Genomic DNA, 22,241 nt, shown 5'->3' on the forward strand with positions numbered 1-22,241 from the left:
CTGTAAATTGAGGTCCGTTGTCCGAAATGAGTACTTGAGGTAAGCCTTCTGTAGTAAATATTTTCTGTAGAGCACGAATGGTAGCTTCGGTCGTAGTAGTCGAATGCATATCCACTACATATGGAAAGTGCGATAGTGAATCGATGACTATTAACCACATGGAATTGAGGAAAGGACCTGCGAAATCGATGTGAACTCCTTCCCATGGAGTAGTAGCAGGAGGCCATGAAGCTAGATCAGAAGACGGGGCGTTCTGATTCAGTTGACATTGTTCACAATGACGGATGAGCTTTTCGATGGCGGCATCAATACCGGGCCAGTAGCAGTGTTGACGTGCTAGTTGCTTCGTTCGGGATATACCCCAATGGCTTTGGTGTAATAATTCGAGAACTTGTTTCTGTAGGCTAAGTGGGATAACCACTCGGAAGGTGGTGCCTGCTTCTAGGAGTACGACTCCAGCACGAGTCGTGAGACGATGCTGCATACGATGATAAGGTGCAAGGTGGGCAGGAAGATTGCTCTGAAGAGGCCAACCGTTGCGGATGTAAGTACGCACAGTAGCAAGTGTACTGTCCTTATCCGTAGCTTTAGCTATGCAGGTAGCATCAATAGGAAAACTGGAGACAGTATCTTCAAGTTCTATGTCCAACTGAAGACATTCAGATTCTTGAGAATCGAAGGCAGTATCAGGACCAACTGGTAAGCGTGAGAGGGCATCAGCATTACAATGCTGGGATGTGGCTCGATAGACAATCTGATAGGAATAATCAGAAAGGAACATGGACCATCTTTGAAGCTTTCTGAGGGAATTCTCAGGGATCTTATTACCAGGATGGAATAAGTGTACGAGAGGCTTATGATCAGTAATGATCAGGAAATGGTTGCCATAGAGATATTCATTGAAACGGCGAATACCAAAGATGATGGCTAAAGCTTCTTTCTCTATCTGTGAGTATCGACGTTGATGGTTTAAGTGTTTTCGAAGCGAAAGCGATGGGGCGTTCCCGTCCATGACGATCCTTCTGGGAGAGAACGGCACCGACACCGTAGTCTGAAGCGTCAGTAGCTAGCGTGATGAGCTTGTCGGGCTGAAAATGAGTGAGTTGTATAGCTGGAATTAAGGCATTGTTGATGGTTTTCCATGCCTGTCGGCATTGCGGAGTCCATTGAAATTTAACACCTTTTTTACGTAGAGCGTTTAATGGAGCTGCCACTGTAGCGAAGCGGGGAATGAACTTATTATAGTAGTTCGCTTTGCCTATGAAGGACTGGAGCTGCTTGAGGTTCTGAGGTGCTGGCATGTTGACGATAGCTGAGACATTCTGTGCACTAGGGCGAATTCCAGTCTTATCAAGTGTATGTCCTAGGTAGTGAACTTGAGGCTGAAAGAATGTACATTTAGCGAGATTCGCTCGTAGGCCATTGTCTTTCAATTTCTGGAGAAGGAGGCGTAGATTGTTTAGATGTTCCTGATGATCTTTTCCAGTAACAATAATATCATCCAGGTAGTTAGCACAACCGGGAATGGAGGCAGTGAGTTGAGCTAAATAGCGCTGAAAAATAGCCGCTGAGGATGAAACACCGAATGGGAGCCGCTGGAGCTGGAGCAGTCCGAGAGGAGTGTTGAGTGTTAGAAATTTCTTAGAGTCTTCGTCTAAAAGTAGCTGGAGATATGCTTCTTTAAGATCAACTCGAGAGAAGAATTGTCCACCAGCGAGACGACGGAATAAGTCTTCTGGACGTGGAATAGGAAAGATATCTGTGTCGAGTTGTGCGTTGACTGTAGATCGAAAATCGCCACAAAGTCGAACATTACCACCAGGTTTCTTGATTACCACTAGTGGAGTAGCCCATTGACTAGAAGTAACTGGTACCACAATTCCAGTTTGTATCCATCTTTCTAATTCTTTCGTGACCGGGTCTTGAAGTGCTAGGAGTACTGGACGTGCTTTGAGGAAGCGAGGCTTAGCTCCGGATTTCAGCTGTATGTGAGCTGTATAGTCTTTTGCTGTTCCGAGCTGAGAGTCGAAGACTTCAGGAAACTGCTTTAGGAGATCGGTAACGTCAGAAGTAGGATGCAATGTAGATACAACGTTAATGTTGTCATGTATCTCGAAACCAAATAAGTTAAATAGATCCATGCCCATAATGTTGGATGCAGTGTAGTTGTTAATTACGAGAAGAGGAATGGCCTTCTGAATTCCTTTATAACTAGCCTGAAGCTGGATTTGACCTTTAATGTCAATTTTCTTTTTGTTAAACGTCACAAGCTGGATGTCAGCTGGAGAGCATGAAGGGGAACCTAAGTCATGGTAGGTAGCCAGGTTAATAATAGAGACAGGTGATCCAGTGTCTAATTGAAAATCGACAGATCGAGTAGAGAATGAGAGAGGAACGATGATCTTGTGAGAATTCCTTGTGGGAAGAATAAGATTGATCTGATCAACTTCCATGTCTTGGCGGGGCTGTATATGCTTCGGGCGTGCTGCAGGAGTCGTAGCAGGGCGAAGCGAACTCCGACATACAGTCTTAATGTGTCCAAGTTTATTACATCGTTCACAAGTGGCTTTGAAAAAACGACAGGCACGACATTCATGATGCTTGAAACAGCCTCGGCAGGAAGGCAGGAGTTTCGAGGTGCTTTTAGAATTGGGCTTCCTTGTAGCATTACGAGAGGGAACCTGGCGAGAATGCTTGGTAGAGAGTGCCTTATCTGGACGGTTCACTGTAGCAGAGGACTTGCGGGCCTGAGTCGAGACTTGAGCAACTTCGTGTGGAGAAGCTATGGCTGCGGCAGTCTTGGTAGTAAGCTCATAAACCGTAGCAATACGCTGGACGTCTTCTAAAGAAGGGGTACTCTGCTTGACAGCGTCAAAACGTATCTTGTCTCAGGAGTATGTAAAATTACCATGTCCCGAATGAGAGAATCAGTGTAGGGTGAACCACAACCGTCCTTGGAGCATATGAACTGGCAGGGTTTAGCTAGACCACGCAATTCAGTTATCCATTCAGTATGTGTCTGATGGGGTTGCTTTCTGCTCTGAAAAAATGTATAGCGAGCAGCCACTATGTGAGGAGCTTTGGCATAATGTTCAGTGAGACGGGCCAAGAGCTGTGCGAATGGTACCTCAGAAAGGTTTTCTTCTGGACCTAATTTACGTAGTAATTCACACGTAGCATTGCCAACCGAACTAAGAAATAGTGCTCGGCGGCGTTGATCATCTGTGACAGAATGGCAGATGAAATGCTGTTGTAAGCGTGCTAAATAAACTGACCATTCTTCCTTAGCCGGATCAAAAGCAGAGAACGGAGGAATAGCTGATAGCTGTATAGATACAGAAATAGCTTGAATAGCCTGAATTAATGCTGCCTGTTGTTGTTGCATAAACTGTTGTTGTTGCTGCTGTAAGGCTTGGAATACCGTAGCGAGTTGCTCAGCTGTAGCCATTGCGAGATGCGTGCAATAAAGAGCAAGGAGAGCTGAGTGTCAGAACTGGTTGTAGGCGCGACCTTGACCGGTATATGCTGGGAGTGAGAGAGAGAGCAAGCAAACACGCTGGAGCGTGCCACACAGGTGGAGCGCACGACAGAGAGCTGTGGAATGTCTGTTGAGTGGGCGACACACTGAGCACTGATTGACTTCGTCGCCAATGTCTAAGCGTATGAGGGCACTGAGTTTGCTGTACCTCGTTGTGAAGGAGTGGATGAAGTGCAAGTTATTATCCTGTCGCCACAGAGTTGGTGACTGGGGCCAATGAATTGGAGTGTTTGTTGCGTTCTTTTTTGTTTTTACCTCGTCGCCATAGAGTTGTGTTGTAACCAAGGTTGAGATTTACAAAACACAACTTTATTATTCGCTTCAAATGCAAAATACACTATTTACACAAATAAAACTGAAATTTAACTTGAAGTAAAATGAATTAGGAATCTTGAGAAAGAGTCTATCTTTTGTACACTATATACAAGTTTGCAGTATTTACATCCACTACTATCTCGAAAAGATAGCTTTGTGATATGAAAAGTCGATAGTCGAAAACTATCAGAAGTACTGACATAAATGTTTTGGAAAGTCCTTCCTTGCTGAGTTCATAAAAGCAAGTTCAATGTTGGAAGTATTCTTACTTAGCGAAACCAAGGGAGCTTGCATTAATTAGGGAAATATAACGGTATGTAATAGTATGACTGGATATGGGCAGTGGAATGGGAAAGAGGAGCGGTGACCAGAGGTGAGACCTCATACTGCCAGAAATTCAGTCCACCTGGCCGAAGCACATTTTCAAGAGGAGTAGCCTCCGTGCTCGACGTAGGGTGTATTCTGGAGCTGGACACCGGGGCAAGTGGGCATCTGGACAGGCTGGGAGTTCCTCTTTATAGTACACACACGACTGTTCAGGCACGCGCACTGAGGGCTGCGCGTCGAGGCTAGAAGAATGACACTTGGCGCGCGTGTAGCTGGCTGGCGGAGCGAGAAGGGAGCGCCGGACATACAACAGCAACACCACCAGGAAAATTTCCTTTTATGTTGAGAAGATGTTCAAAATATTCCCTCCACCTCTCCAGTGATTCCCTGGGATCTATTATGAGTTCACCTGAATTACTCAAAACACTATTCATTTCCTTTTTCCCTCCCTTCCTAAGATTCTTTATTACTGCCTAGAAAGGTTTCCCTGCTGCTTGACCTAACCTTTCCAGGTTATTACCAAAATCTTCCCACAACTTCTTTTCGGATTCAACAACTATTAGTTTCACTCTGTTTCTTTCATCTACGTACAAATCCCTGTCTGCCTCGACCCTTGTTTGGAGCCATTTCTGATGAGCCTTCTTTTTACGTTTACAAGCTGCTCTCACTTTTCATTCCACCAAGATATTCGCCTTTTCCCATTTTTACATACAGTTGTTCCTAGGCATTCCCTTGCTGTTTCTACTACAGCATTCCTGTATGCCACCCATTCTCTTTCTATATCCTGAACCTGCTTACCGTCTACTGTTCAAAACTTCTCACTAATTGTATCGATGTACTTCTGTCTAATTTCCTCATCCTGGAGATTTTCTACCCTTATTCGTTTGCAGACAGATTTCACTTTCTCTACATAAAAATTCAGCTCCTGAAGTCCTGTACAATATAACAGTATCTGACACTGACTGCAATAGATATGGCTATTTTTCAGTCTCAAATTACCACCTGAGTCTCTGTGAAAGTATTTAACATTTATAGTGTCAGGGTGTTCAATTATTGGTCTATCATTGCACAAAATCGGACACTTAATTTCTAGAACCTTGGAAATAACTCCATCGTTTCCTAGAACCAATCCATCCGGTGTAGCACAAAGCCAGGGTTGTTTACGGTGTATTACTACCCCCGAGGGTACACATTCCAATCCTGTTAAAGAGGAGTACTCTTTCAGGGCAATGCCCTCACTAGCCTTGCCATAAATAAGATTTTTATGAGACACGGGAATTTCCTCAGGGAATATTTTTGCTAATTCATGAGGGTTTTGCGTCCTACAAGCCCGATGGGCTCTACTTGAAGCGGAAATGTGTAGTGCCCGCACTTTCAACCATTCATCACCTTCACTTGGAAACTGAGTTTTAAATGCTGTATCAAGTATTTTTTCTGTTGTTACCGTAATATGAGAAGTATAAAAATCGTCACTTAAAACAAACTCTCCAGAGGTTAACACTGTGGAATTGTCTTGAAGTTGAAGCAGCTCGTTTGTGAGTTTATTAAAATTTGTTCTTATGTTACTACCGACACTTTTGTTGCACAACCCTTCACACAAACTTTCAGCTACCGATTCAGACTCTGTTTTCAGCTCCGCTCTAATCATTTCAGTCCAAGGTGAATTATCTAGGTCTGTTTTTCCTAGTTCATCAATGGTAATAACAGCATACTTGTCAGTTTTCGCCCTCTTCTTGGGAAATAGATCTTCAGCCTTCTTCCCTTTGACGTACTTTATGGACCCTAGAAGATATAAAATCTACACTGTATTAACCATATTGTGAGCACTTAAATTTATTAAATAGGTAACAGCGATAATATTACATACTAGCTGTTTTCAGATTTGGTTTTCCCCATTCTTGTGGCAAATTTGTCTTACTAAATCCTGAATCAGAATTGCAGTACTGTATAATGGCACAAACGTGTTTACAGTGCCCTCCGGCACCAGCCACATAGTCACAGTTTGATTCAACAAAGTTTCGTTGATTGTCAAGCTGTAATAGAAATTCGAAGTATTACAGACTTCACTGAATCACATAAAATGAAAATGTAAAATATAATAGTATATGCTTAACAACAATGAGTTAACGTAATTACCTCAATTGTAACCTTGTACAGACTTTTGCTAACACGCGTCTGTCTTATGACGAAGCCAGTAAGTGTACAACTGGAAACAGTTCATCTTTCTTCAACTTGTAACACTTGGCCACTGTCATCTTGTTTCTGCGCTTTATTCACTGTTGACTTGAGACTATTTTGGAAGCGTATGTACTAAAACCCATACTGTATTACAACTTCCATAGCACTAGTTCATATCTTGACGACAAGATGCAACAATATTTTTTGCTGTAACTATGACGCAAGTCTTCACTTCAGCAGAATGCACTCTCATCGTATTAATTCTCTGAACTCCACCAGAGCACTCTGTTACTAGTACCATGCACGCTCCCTATAGATTATATGTGCATTCTGCGTGGAAAACAGCATAAACGATATCATTTCAGCAGTTGTGCAGAAAGAGTAATGTCATTAATGGAATACAGCAAGGAATAACCTTTGCAGATTTGTGCGCTGTTCTGTTAATAATATATATCGGCACTTTAGTTGGGTACTGTTGCCGTGTCGGGAAAAAGTGATCCATTCATTTTAAGTTGAAGTTCTTTAGTCAATGTTTTGAGGAAATTGTACTGCCCTCTCTCCTTCATGCCGGCGTGAAGTGGAACGGTAGAGATGTGTGGTGGTCAGCACAGTCTGCTGTACACTGCCTTCGATGTAATTTACCATTAAGTTAGTTCTGAGAAGAAAATCAGCTGCAGTTTTGGATTATTAGTTAATTATTCTACTCCTACACTAAGCATGCTACCAGACAAGAATTGGGTATGATAGGCGTGGAAGCATTTATAAATGAGTGAACTGTATTTCTGTTCAAAACAACGATATTGATCTTTATCAATCTTATGACTTTTATTGCCATGTCCGAGGACATGTTCGGCTCGCCTGGTGCAGGCCCTTTTTTTACGTGCATTGACAACTTGTGCATCTAGGTGTCGGATGGTGATAATGAAATAGGGAGAGATTGAAAATCCGGTGTCGGCACTTAGCCAGCTCATGAGAGCGGATGTCTCGAGAATCGCAAGAAACTTCTCAATGCATGAAATGGCGTATGGCTTTTAGTGCTAGGAGTGTCTGAGGACAAGTTCGGGTCGCCAGATGCAGGTCCATTTAGCCATGGAGCTGGACCGCGGCACACTGCAAACAATATCAGGCTGAGTCATGAACAGAAGTTTGGTGTTCTGTTCACAGAGAATAATACACGAACAAGCTAGAAGAAGATCTGCAACATCACACTCAACCCACGAAGAAAAATCCTTCATTTTATTTAAGCCATATCATTTGACTGGTGTGAATACAATACAGTACTTTTAGTGTATAGTGGTGGCTACCAAAAGTGAATCATGGGCCCGGGAATACTTCATGGACGTCCCAGAAAATAAACTGCAGTGTCGTTTTTGCAAATACGATACGTTATATATATAAGTTAAATATTATTTGTTTATTTTTTTTATGTGCACAGCTGTGTATTTGCTTTCAGAAGACAGTGGGTTTGAACCCCACTGTCAGCAGCCCTGAAGATGGTTTGCTGTGGTTTCCCATTTTTTACACCAGGCTGTATCATAATTAAGGCCCTGGCTCCCTCCTTCCAACTCCTAGCCCTTTCCTAACCCATCATCCCATAAGACCTACCTGTGTCTGTGCGATGTAAAGCCAATTGTAATTTTTTTTTTTTTTTCAGTTTTGTAGTGCTAATCGTATATAGACCTACAAAGTTTGTAAGAAAGACTAGATAAATCATAGGCTACTTAAAGGGAAGTGCAACAGACTACTTTATTAAATGGAAAACAATAAATGTGTTCGTTGTTGTTCCAAAAATTATTAAATAAGTAAACATTCTGACAGAATGATTTACTATAGTGTTAATGCCCAGGGTCAAAGTCATGTTAGTTTAAAGAAGAGCCAACACTGGAAGTGTTTAAGTTTTTATGTAAATCAAGCAATTTCTTTCATATTTTCAAGACAAAGTGTTTTAACATTTTTGCTGCTAATATTGTGAGTGACTATCAGAACCCTCCGTGCTGATTCATTTCAAAAAAATATAATGCCTCAAAATACATGAAATAAGTGAAAAGGGAAAGAAATTTCATATGAACTGGCAAAATAATACCAAAACTGCTTTCAGTTTTATTTTTTTCCACAAAAATCAAGAACAGAGAAAATCAGGATTGTCCATAGAGCCAAAAATACTCTTTCCTATAACAAATTTGATATTCCTCTTTCACAAGTGCTAAATTCTCACCAAAATGCACAATGCTCTTTCAACAATTACAAATGTAAGACATTTTAGCTATTTTACAAATCAGGGTTGTCCATAATAGCCAAAGTACTCACTGGTCATCTCCTTGAATAGATTGGGTATGACTAATTATTCCCTAATAAAAAGCATTCACAGAACATTTCATTACTTAATAATGTAACAAAAATTAAATTTAAGTCAGGGTTGGCCAAAATAAGAAATGTAGAGAAAATATATCTACTCACATAATTTACACCAAATTGTTTCATTATTTACAGCAGACACTCCATTGTGTCCGTCTTCAAAACGTCACTAATGTGTGGTATATTTTGAAGCAGGGGTGAACACAGAGAGCCATGTCACATTTGATGCACATGTACTGGGTTTCTTGCATCTTCTTTTTGATTGTTGTTTTGTTGGAGCTGGCATGACATCATCTTGTAGGAAATTTCTTCTTTGGAGTATGTTGTACAGGGGATGGGAAATGTCTCTCCGTCAGTCTGAGTGGTTGGTCACCGGATGTAGAACGCCGTCCTCTTTTACTAGTTTGTCTAGAAATGTGGTACTTCTGGATGAGTTCCCTTATAAGCTGTAGCTGGAAATCTACTAGAGATATGTTCTGTCCAGTTTTGACATTGAAGAGGGCATGAGAATTTAGTACAGTGATGTCCAGCTGGTGGAAAAAGAACTTTCAGTACCATTTCATTGACTTCCGGACACACTCGAAAGAACTGATCATCGTGTTTGGCTGGTCAACAGGACGCAGGCACTTGTTACAGTCAATAATGCAACAAGGTTTCTCTACAGGCAGTCTTGTCTGTCTGTCCATCTTCCCTCTAGGTCTCGTTTTCACAGTATGTTGCGTAGTCAGCATACAAACTTCCCTGTGATCGAACCACCTGATGGCAATTATGTTACCTGTCGCTTTTGATTCAGTTTGTCCTTTCTTCAATTTTGTAGTAAATTTCTGCATACCTCTCCTGTTTTACCTGAGAGTACCACATGTGGCGGTTTTGTTTTTGTGTATGTGATCATGCAGTTGTGGACTTGAATACCATTTATCTATCCAAAATGTATATCCTTCCTGCAAGTACCTTTCAATTAGCGCCATGACAACTGCACCTGATACCCCAAATTCATGTTCAGAAATAATTTCTGTAGTTGACCCTGTGTAAACAATAAAATCCAGCACATATCTGGTCTCGCAATTGCAGATTACAAATTTCTTTATTCAAAATCTGGGTTTCATTAAATGAGATAAACTGAATGAATGAAAGCCTGCCTTTGAAAAGCGTCAAACTTTCAACAATGCAAATGTTTTCAAATGGAGTGAACGTTTCTCTGAACTTGTTTCTGAGGTGGTCAATTACAGGCTTTATTTTAACAGCTAGTCACCTTCAGGCTGACTGTTGTCATTGAAATGTAACAGTCGCAATAATAAGAGATACCTGTCTCTAGATATGAAATCTGAGAACTGCGGGGTCATTATTAGGGATCAGTTGACTAGTATTTAAGAATTTTAAGTTTCTTCATTCTTTCCATAAGCATTGTCATGACAAAAGAGGTACAGTTCTTCAGGTGTGGTTTCCCTCCATTTCTGTAGCCTTGAACATGGAGACGGTGGCATTGTTTGCATAACAAATACGAAATACTTCCTTGTTTCAACTGCTGTATGCCCCATAATTTCTCATGATAAGAAGCACTGAAATACGTCTAAAGCCGCTGGTTCATCATGAATCAGACCGAGTGATATACCCGATGAACTGTTATGAAAACTGTGTATTACAGGACTAAACATATTATCCATGGGCCATTGAATAAATCAGGTTCAGAATGAATTTTTTGCCTGGTTTGTGGAGTTGGTACTTAAGGCTCAGCACTCTCACTGTCACAAATGTCATTAGAACTATAATCACTACCCAAATCACTGATATCTGAGTACTCATCTTCCAGTTCAAAAGTATTCACAGCTTTTATAAGTTCAAACTCGAAGAGAACGCGCCGTCCGCTACTTGAAGCTATTTTTACAATGCGGGACTGCCAACCTAGGTTGCGCACTGAACTGAGTGCATTATTTCAGATATTTGACCACAAATAATGTTAATGTATGCTCATTACCTGAAGTGTTTTAGGTAGTGATGCAAGTTTTCTGTACCTCTGTGTTCTTATTTCTACTTTATGTCGATTGGGGTTAGCCCTCATTTAAATCATCATTTATTATTGGATCATTTTCTTTCAATTCAAATGAAGTGATTTAGTTTCTTTTATGTTATGCGCATGTCTACAGGTATGCTTAATAATTATTTAATTTGCGTTTTATAAAGATCTTTCTATTTTGAGTTCTTAATTTGTTCCTTTCTATTATGAGTTTCGATTTGTTTCCTTTTTCTTAAACTAAAAGTGTGTAATCCAAGGGCAATTATCCTCTACGTTTTCATTTTTCACCAAAGGCTACGTTCCATTACCTCTCAGGATTCCATGCCGCTCTCTACCTCCATTCTGTAGTTATGTTTCCTAACCTTTTGCTTATGTTTTGTGGTGCAAAGCTTTTGTTGACCCTTAAGTTTTCTTTTACTGTGTTTAAAAATTTTATAAATTGTTATTTTAATTGTGTAATCAAGCCGCAAACGGTTACAAGAGTTTTAAGCTGAAATATAGTCACATAGCATTTCTTCTAGATGCAATGACAACATGATATAATAAACATAATGAAAGTCCATGTGGGAAGAGAAAGTACCAGAAAAAAGGAGACAAGGGCAAACATGGAAACACTAAAGAACAAAGGCAATTTTTACACTTTGTCATCTTGAAATGCATGGGTTCTCTCTTCATGGGTCGTAATTTTTCTGTATCAATTTCTTCTCAGTCCCTTACTCATTTCTGCTTCACTGGGAGAGCAGCTGACATTTACTGTTCTCTTTAAATGTGTGTAAGTATGATTGAGTTTTGTGTGTTTCAGCTTCTTACTGCGAGTCGGGCAAAGTTGATGCTATGGACCTCCCTCTGGATATCAAAGAGGAGCCAGTATGGCCTGATGAACAATCTAAGACTTCATTAGATGTGAGTAGCACCCTTCATTCCTCAATGTGGCCATTGATTAATGAATGCCTAATCCATAGTAACATTTCAGTTGATGCCTCCAGGTTATCTTAGCAGTGTTGCTTAAATGGACCATTTTTAGTTGAATGATACAGTGTGGCCAGAAACAACGTGAACCGGGTATGTCAGCATTAGAGGGTCGGTCATGCTGATAAATAATTTGAAAAAAATAATTTAATATCTCACGCTGTTGTCATTTTATTAGCTGCTGAAGTCAGCCTGTCAGACCACTTTGCGGGAGAATTCAAATGGCTTTGTGCGACTCTGTTGCTAAATCGATATGTTGCTTAAGACAGGCATGAGGGTACCAGTCAAAGAATAAAACTTTGCCAGGGGTGTGGGTATGAATACAGACCTACAAGCTGACAGGATCACGCCAAATCAAGTATGCTACAGTGACACTGCCTGAAACCAGCGGTGTGTTTGTGTTTGATGCTGATTTCTTGGGATGGCTCTTAAGCAGTTCTTAAGTCGCATGCAGATTTAGCAACAGTGCCGCGTAAAGCCCGTTTGAATCCACCCACAAATTGATCTGGTTGGCTAAATTCAGCAGCTGATAATATTACAATGGTGCAAGATACCGAATTGTTTCTTTCAAATTATTTATCAACAAGACTAACACTCTAATGCGGTTTACGTTGTTTCCGACCACCCTGTATTCCCACTTACATTCCCTCTAGGGCCAATTTAAAATCAGGTGACCACTGTCGGCAGCCCTGCAGATGGTTTTCCGTGGTTTCCCATTTTCACACTAGGCAAATGCTGGGGCTGTACCTCAATTAAGACCATGGCCGATTCCTTCCCACTTTCCCATCCCATCATCGTCACAAGACCTATCTGTGTTGGTGAGATGTAAAACAACTTATAAATAAACTTAACTGTCCATAAATATCATTGTTAAGCATGTAGTAGACGCCATGTTACTGCGGAACATAAATACCAGTATATCATCTGTGGAGTAACATTTAAGTTTACTGGATGTGATGGAAAATGTGTTTTCAACCCTTTGCGTGCAGTGGTAATTCATGGCCGTAGACGGCGCAAAAACTGAAAATAAAACTGCATCCCAAAATTTTCCAAAAATGTACTAAATTGATGTTAACCCCTTAACTAAGCATTCATTTTCAATGTGTTGCATGTCTTTTTAGTTCAGATAATTTTTTGTCACTAAGGAAATGTTCGGATATTGTCAGTGGTTCAGGATTATCCCCAAAGTTACTTTAAATCCCACTATTGCCAGTAAAATATAATCTGTCGTGCGGCCCTGCAAATGTAACCCAGTCAGTCTGAACATCTTCAGTTACTTCAATTTCGTGTCTGTCCTCGTGGAATTCATCACTCAGTTCGAAAGAATAATTGTCACTTTCGTCTTCACTTTCATCTCAAAGCAAGAGCATTCCCTCAATATCACTGTATTCTAAACTACTTTATTTGTTTACACTCGGGTGTTTAGCGCAGGAGCTGTATTGCTTTGACTGCCAACCACATGGAAAGCATGCATGGACTGCCAGATGAATTCTACACAGAATACAATATTCTATGGAAATAAAATGTAGTACTTTTTGCAAAATAAAGCCAATAGATGTCGGAAGTATCTATAAACTTCTGATGCATATATGCAGTTGATGCAATCTGTAATAATAATAAACACACAAACTTGGATGATGCTTATAAGCGGTTCACGCAACTTGCAAATGATTACCTTGATGCTTATAAGCAATTGATATTGGGAAGGAGTTATTATACCCAAATTAATCACATACCTTGTTTAAGAACAGAAACCTAACTCTGAAGTGGGTTGAAGACAAAATAAATACTGTCTCATAATATTTTCACTGGCAGAATGGCATAAGGGACACACCGTGATATGATCTGACAATGGTTAACTTTAAGTAGTTTTAAGTACACATTAGTCCTCTGTATGTCTGCCTGTTAGTTATATTTCCTGATACGGGGTTGGGGATGAGGTCAGATGAATTCATATGACGCGTTTGAATGGGTGAATGCCCTTCCCGATCTCAACCTCAGTTTAGGAGCTAATGGAGATGGAATGAATGATAGTGAATGAAATTGGGTAAGTAGATGAAAAGAAACGGCTGTGGCCTACGTATAGGAACTCTCCTAGCCTTTGCCTGAATATGAAAATGGAAAATCATTCTCAGAACAGCAGACAACTGTTGCAACTGTGTGAAGACAACAATGGGTAGAACAATTGACAATGATCTAAAAAAAGGGAGTGAGTTGTCTCCTGTACTGTTCACAATGGTGATGGATGACATCCTAAAGACAGCAAGTGAAGATTGTTGAGGGGATAGAATAAATGTAATGATGTTTGCAGATGATGATGTAATCTGTGGAGAAGATGAGGAGATAACACAGTTGAATGTACTGAATAAAAGGATTGAAGAATGGGGATTGAGGATCAACGTGGAGAAGAGGAAGACAATGTGATGAGTAGAGGAAGCAAAAACAGGAAAAGGCGCTATCATAATTGGAGACAATGAACTAGAAATAATAAAATACTTCCAGTACTTCGGGGGTGAACTGACAGAAAATGGAAGTCTCGATATAAGAATTACGATACAAATCGAGAGTGCCTACTACCATCAGGTATGAAGATTAATGTGAAATAAAGATGTACCGATGAAGGCTTTTTTTTTAAACAATTAGTTTTATGTCACGCCGACACAGATAGGTCTTATGGTGGTGATAGGATAGGAAAGGCCTAGAAGTGGGAAGGAAGCAGCCATGGCCTTAAGTAAGGTTCAGCCTGGTGTGAAAATGGGAAACCTCGGAAACCCTATTCAGGGCTGCCTACAGTGGGATTCAAACCCACTGCGTCCTGGATGCAAGCTGACAACACACCCCTAACTGCATGGCCAACTTGCCTGGTCCAATGAAGGCTAAAGGAGTAATGTACAAAGGATATTACTTACCTATAGTATGACATAAGGATCAGAAACCTCGACATAGACTCAGAGATGAGAGTTGAGTGCAGGCAGCTGAAATGAATTTCCTGATGAGTGTGGTTTAGAAGACAAGGAGGGATGGAGTGAAAAATGAAGACACATGAAAAGAGCTAAATATGTAAAAACTAAATGGAACAGAAAAGATTGAGGTGGTTTGGACATGTCAAGCAGATGAAAGGAGAAAGACTGCCAAGACAGGCACAGTAGGGACAGATGACAGGGAAGAGGGAACGAGGAAGACCAAGATTATGATGGATGGACTCTCTGAAGAACAGCATAGGACAGTGGAACTTGGACCGGAACACAGTGTTGGATGAGAAGTGGTGGAGAGATACAATGAAATGGAAAGGAACCACATTTGCCCCCTCCTGGTGTCAGCTGGAAAAGGGGAAATGATGGTGACTTTGGTCAAATATTATTACCTACATTTTTAGCTACTTTTATTCACACAAAGATTCCCATCCTCCTTTTAGATCTGTAGCTTAGGACATGACACTGGCAGAGTTAAATCCTTCCTACCTTCGTCTTCTTCAGAGTCTCTGCTCAGTATGAGGATAAGAACTTCCTCCTCAATGTACATTATGGAATACAGAATGCTTAAAAGCTACAGTACACATAGAAGCTGTACAACATTGGCATTTAACAGCAACCAGGCACCAAGTGATGAGCACGAAGTTCACTCCAACTTTCACCTTTGAACTAATTGCCCCTGATACTTGGTGATCTACTAAAAACTACAGACTGAACAAGAAAACCACTACGTACCATGAGAGTCAAACTTCTTCAGCAGTATCATAGCGAAGCACAGGGGAAAATTGAACAACACATGACTGATGGAGCAGTCCACTGACTATCCAGCAAGGCTCTCTCCCAACTGCCACAACAGTCCACTGGAATGAAAAGGTTAATCCTAATCATTTTCCATCACATCATTGCCTGTATGTGTTAGTACATACTACCAAAATGAAATATTATCTGTTGAGTTTTCATCTATTTTATCATGGTATTTCTTAGAAGTCTACTTTTCCTGGTGTATACTGTATAAACTAAAACTTTATATACTTTGCATGTCACTCCATGTATAAGTTTACTCATTGCTACAGTACAAACTGGGAACAAATTGCTTTCTTTTCTAGGGCACTGATTTTACCGAGAATGTTGAGATTAAGCAGGAAATATCAGTCATGAGGTTACCAAAGGTTGAAGAGGAAGAAATATCATCATATGGGACTGAGAAATGTACTCCAGAAGTAAGTTTTTGTAGGTTTTAGCTAACTATGTGACAGTTCCTTCAATTACATTTTTCTACAGAAAGAAGGAAATGCTTATCTTTCCTACTCGTGAGTTGAACATGAGGGTAGATGATGGAGGAAGACACTGCAGAGGTTTCTTGTTAGCATGTTGTCCATAATTACTTAGCAAGATGATTTTCTTAAGTCTTTGCTTATATCATACATATTTCTTACACTACCTTTTAACATATCCTTCCCTGCTTCCCTCAGCCAAATTTCTGATTGCAATAGTTTTTACAGTTTTTCCCCAAAATGCCATGCATTTTGAAACCATTTCTTTGTAATTGAGTAGGAACTGGTTTGTTTGCGATTTCAAGAATGAAATCTTATCCAGGATCGTGTAAGCCAAAAATATGTTCAACAATAAGAGGGTTCTATTCACCAGTAGAGATCTCAATCTTAAGCTCCAAGTTCAGGCGTTACAATGCTGTGTTCGTCCTGTCCTGCGGTATGGTTTTGAAGGCAACCTTCAGTGGAGAGGAGGATTAAAGCTTTCAGAACGTACTTGTACAGAAGAATACTTTGATTATCCTGGATAGAAAGGAAGACCAATGAGGAAGTCCTCAATTTGTTAAATAAGAAAAAACATCTAGCAACCATCAACTAGCAAAAGCTCAGGTACATTGCGCACATCACTAGAGACAAACGATATGAATTTCTCCAACTCACCTTCAGAGGAAGGACAAAGATCTGTAAGGAACAGAGAAATTCCCAGTATAAATCCTTGTGCCACTGGTGTGGACAATTTTCTATTAAAATATTTCGAGCCGCTGTTTCGTAAGTAATCATAATCAGTTGGATCACCAACCTTTGTTGGGAGACAGCTTCATAAGAAGAAGGTTTGGTGGCTTGAGTCCTTGGCCTAAATAGGTGTTGTCTCACTTGCTCATCCACTCACTGTAATAATAATAATAATAATAATAATAATAATAATAATAATAATAATAATAATAATAATAATATTTGCTTTATGTACCATTAACTACTTTTATGGTTGTCAGAGATGCCGAGGTACTGAAATTGATTCCCGCAGGAGTTATTTTACATGCCAGTAAATGTACCAACATGAGGCTGATGTATTTGAGTACCTTTAAATACAACTGGACTGAGCCAGGATTGAACCGGCCAAGTTGGGGTCAGAAGGCCAGCGCCTCAACCTTTTGTAATGATAATGCAGGGCTGAGTGGCTCAAACATGCCCATTGATGTATGAACAGCTAACAGGTTTGTTTTTGTGATCTTAATGGTGTGTGATAACACCAGACCATCATCGGGGGTGGGTGGTCCTCAAACACACTGTTCTGTTATTTTAGGAAACTAATCTGACCTAATTTCATAAGTTACACTGTTTCATTTTTATTTATTGTTTCAACAAATTTATAGAATGTTCTGTGGGCTCATGTAGATCTTTGGACATTCATGAGTAAGTATTAGCATTCTTGGCTGCCTTTATCAAGGTACCAGATTTGTCTTCCAGTTTTGCCAGGCCTAGTTTGAGAGTGAGTCTGGAATGAAATAAGAATTTTATTTTATAATAGTAGTCTTTGAGCAATGATTCATAAACATACTGTCATCTGTCATCTGTTGACTACAGTACCGAAGCTTGCGCTTGTTCGTATCCTCTCGGAAAGAATTGTGAACCTAGTTTTTGGGAATCAACTGCTAGCTGACAAACATGGCTGCTCACAGTTATGCTGATGTAGAACTTGGGAGTGAGAAAGTGTTCAAAATTTTATCAATAATGTAAGTGTGGACTCTGATTATTTCCCATACGGATGAACAATTTTATGACGATTTCCTTCCTGGAAATATCACAATCGAGGATGCAGGAATAAATGATAGTGACTAAGAGGAACTAAGACCACCATCTGTAGACAGGCACAAAACTTGTATCGTGCACAGTTCATGAAAAATAATTATTTGGGTACTCCTCTTTCATGTTAAGTATAAAAACAGACTGATGTAATTGTGAAAGGATTGCAATGATTTTTAGGAATTATGCTGAGGGTCATGTACACACACATACCATAGAACTATAAGAATTCCGGTCTACTGATTCATTCATACACTCCTATATTTTCTCGGCTCATGCTCTGTAATCTTTATAAGTCAATTCTAGTCCTTTTATTTTAATGATAACAGTTCCCTACCTCAATATGACAGAATCAGCCCAAAAAGAGAATCAAAGCCCGTATAGTAGTGTAAAGACTGTAACAACATCTGTGCCCACCACCACTTTTGTGAAATACCATAAAAGAACATAATTCATCATGAAGATTGTGTGATCTTGTGTTTTTTCATGTATGACTTGACTATTTTTAAAAATATAATGTATTATGTGCCTCTATCTTAATTTATAATTGGGTTTATTTAGGAGCATGCAAAAACCTAAATTATGGGGTATATCAGCACTTCGAAAACCCGACCTTCAAATGGTTAAATCCCATACGAGCCATCCTGCCATTCCTAAATCTCTGGCAGTACCGGGAACTGAAGCCAAGCGATTGATAGAGATGGTAGATTTTTGCAGTTATAATACTTGGGAAATGCAGCCAAATGCTGTAAAAATAATGTATTCAACATTTAAAATACAATAATTGCGTCTACTCTCACTTTGCTCAGTTCAGTCTGGTTTAGTGCTGTTATTGAGCGGTTCATTAAAACTTAGTTACTTCTCTTTCATTCAAATGCACCATGTTGTCCTTCTCTGCCACGCAATATCGTATTTCAAAGTGACAGTTAACCAAGTAATTACGAGCCGTAAGAGTTGTCGAGGCGTTGAAAGAATTATAGAAATTCTCACCATCTCATGTCAACATTCATATCAGTGAAGAGATGGTGATTTATCATATCAATATACATAAGGAAACATCCTGTAATGAAATATACTACACCTGCTAGTATGCAGCAGAAATGAAAGCCATTATGATCTCAAGTGAAAATAGTTCAGACTACTTCAAACACTTTAGAAAGAAAAAATGAAACATTGAGTTGGGCTAAATCATAGCTATAAGGAAGGCAGAGATTTTCACCTTCAAAGGTATACCATTTTCATCTTGACAACTTCAAAACTATTTAAGCTAAAACAAAATGAAATTAGGCCTACAGGGATCTATACCACACATGGGTTAAACTTTCAATGAGACCTTAAAATGACATTCTGTAAATTCACATATTATCTTGAACAGTAGTGTTTTCACTTTCATGTCAGGCAAAATAGGTAAATAGAAATTAAATTGAAATAATTATTTTTAGGCTTTTAATATGTGTATACAAATTACAATATGCAATTATCTGTTGCCTTTAATATGGATTTCTAAATGTATTTCATGAGTTAACATGTTCACATCAGTTTACATGATCATGATTTCATGTAGGATTTATATGTTCCTTTAGTTATTCTCTCAAAATGAAACTGGAAAATCTAGAAAACCCAGCAGTTATCTTGTCATCCGATTCCCAGTTCAAAAATATCATTTCCATTATAAAACTACAAAAGATAATAAATGCTAACATTAGTAATGCTAGAAAATGCTAAATTGAAATTTTAAGAGTGCTACATTCTTAGTTTGAAAATATTGAGATCTACTATCTCTAATGATAGTTGGAGAGTAAGAACCTCACTTTAGTGTGTATTCTAAAGTGGCATGGTGGTCAACCTGTTTGTTTGTTGGAAAGAAATACAGCCTGTATCAGAACTATATCGACAAATAAATTGGGATGCTCTTCGTGTTAACGTTAAGAACAATGGTTCAGTCAGATTAGTGGAAAAAAATGTTCTTTTAGAGAAAATTAGGTTACCTTGTTACTTCCGGGTGTGCGATTCAAACTGATGAAGTTCCCGCATTTGCTATGCCAGGGAGCCAGCCGCTGCCTGTTGCTCTGCGTCAGAGGAGGGAAGGGAGAGGAAGTTGGGGACAGAGGTATTGCTTCATGTGAATGCACAAGTTTCTCGTTTATTTTGCATTGTAGTTTCCCAGCCCCAGTAGGTAGCGTACAGTTTGTTCTGCACAAATTGACTACTATGCCAACCTCGTAGAAAGAGAAGAGGAACTTGTACCAAAAATACAGGCAGCTTTACAGGTTGATCACGACACAGCACACATCCTGAACCAAGTCCAAGCATATTGAACCTCTACTGTAATTAAACCATTGGGTGTATTGTTTCCTTCATTCAGTATTTAATTCTGTTTGCAATTTTGTGAGAGAAAGAATACACAATCATGGGGCAGCAGCGTTGCATCTTCGAGCATGTTAATAATGAAGGATGTTACTGCAACCAAAAGTTGAGAGGAGAAATGATCTGGTGCATTCCTTGACTGTCAAGTGTGTCTTAATTACAGTGCATTCTTGTACTGTGTGTGCAGTTACGGCTGTTTAATAAATGAACTGTGGATATTGCCCGTAAGAGATACAGACAATCCTGCGTGAGTCGAACGAGGAAACTTATGTATACGCGCGGAGCATTATCTCTGTCTCCATCGTTCACACTACTTCTCCTCCCTCCGCTTCTCATCCCTGAAGCACAACAGCGACTTGTGCTCTGGCATAGCAAATATGGCGAGTTCGTCAATTTGAATCGCGCATCCAGAAGTAACAAAGTAATCTCATTTTCTCAAAAAGAAAAATGTTCTCCAAGCCATCTGCACCATCGTTCTTAACAACACAAAGAGCATCCCTCATTTTTTTTGTTGGTATAGTTCTCATACACCCTGTATATCTTGTGTTAAGGGGAAAAGCCAAGTCAGAAGTGTGAGGTTTGTGAAGAACCAAATGAAGGAAAAGGTCATTCCCATCAATCTGTGGACGAAGTGAAATGCAAGAAACTCACATACACATTTCTTTCAAAGCTCAAACAAAGTTTTGCTGCCTGCAGAGAGCATGTTTCTATCAAGCACAGTGTGAATACGATTGTATTCTGTACATGAACGGCTCATAACACTCGAACAGTTAGACTAGTGCTATTGATGCAAGAATGTATGGGTTTTGTTTGGTAAGGAGCAACATGTGTATTATATTTGGCTCTTAACCTCTTAACATGGCATGACGTATATATTCGTATGCTGAATATTGCAGGGTAATGGGCATGACGAATATATATGTACTCGTCTTTTACCACAAATATCTTTTGGGTATGACGAGCTACTTTGCTGTGTAGTGTATTGTCGTCTTAATGGATATTTTTCCCACACAATGGCAGCAGATACCACATTTCATGCTTCTGGAAGCTTATTTGTTTTTACTTTACTATCGTGCGGGTGCTACTTGTCCGCAGTAGGCCAAATATGGCAGCATCTAGTGCAAAGCGTAAGTTTGAAATGCTCGAAGAAGATATATTTCAACACTTTGAGAATGATTGTGATGATTTATCTTCTCAGAAATCTAAAGATGAGTAGTTTGATACAGGTGAAGGTGAGTCTGATAGTGAAAGTGGTCAGAGAATGAAGAACAAAGTGAACAACATGGCGAATCGTATGAAGGCGAAGTGATAGACATGTTTCAACCTTTCCCGCCGCGTGGTGTTCCACGTCAGAAATTCGTATTTTCTGGTGTTAGTGGTGTAAATGTGTACTTCGACGAAGAATCAAATCTCTTGGAATATTTTGAACAGTTCATAAGTAATGATATGTTTCAACTTATTGCCGAACAGACCAATGTGTATGCTAAACAGTTTTTAGAAGCCCATCCGAACTTGAAACCACGAGCAAGAGATTGGGTGGATATAAATCCAACTAAGATAAAAGCACTAATTGGACTTGTAATGCTGCAGGGGATAGTTCATAAGCCAGAGAACAGTACTTACTTCTCAAAACGGAAAAGTATCGCAACCCCTTACTTTTCAAGATTTATCTCTGAGACAAATCACTGCAGTTCTTGTGAGGTAAATGACCGTGAAGTTAATGTAAAATCTTTCACAATGTCACTAGCATGATGTGTAATTCGTAAATACTCCTTTCTTTTATTTGTTTTAATTTTAGGTGCTAACATATGAACAAAACACTCAAATGTCAACCAGGTAAATGACTGCAGTTAATGAAAAATGGTTCAGAATGTCACATGCATTATATGATATTTATAAATACCCCTTGCTTTTATTTGTCTCAACTTTCAGCTGTAAAATATGGGCCAAACTCTCAAATTTGAACCAGGTAAATGACCTTGCAGTTAATGAAAAAACCGGTTAAACATTTCTCTAACATTAAAATTAATTAATTAATTAATTAATTAATTAAAACTCCTTTATTATACTTTTTGTATTACAGATGAATGATATTAATGATATTACTAACTTTTCTGCCTATCCTGCCATGT

At 39.4% G+C, this 22,241-nt stretch overlaps 1 protein-coding gene across 1 annotated transcript in view; it reads left to right on the forward strand.

The window, feature by feature from the left end:
- The window catches only part of LOC136886285 (uncharacterized), a 64,941-nt gene that overhangs the window by 6,069 nt on the left and 36,631 nt on the right, over positions 1-22,241 (forward strand). The window contains exons 3-4 of the mRNA XM_067159012.2: positions 11,530-11,630; positions 15,775-15,888. Coding sequence (XP_067015113.1) covers positions 11,530-11,630; positions 15,775-15,888 — 215 coding nt within the window. The remainder of the gene's footprint in view (positions 1-11,529; positions 11,631-15,774; positions 15,889-22,241) is intronic.

Source organism: Anabrus simplex, chromosome X (assembly GCF_040414725.1).
Source record: "Anabrus simplex isolate iqAnaSimp1 chromosome X, ASM4041472v1, whole genome shotgun sequence".
In the NCBI taxonomy this organism is placed as follows: domain Eukaryota; kingdom Metazoa; phylum Arthropoda; class Insecta; order Orthoptera; family Tettigoniidae; genus Anabrus; species Anabrus simplex.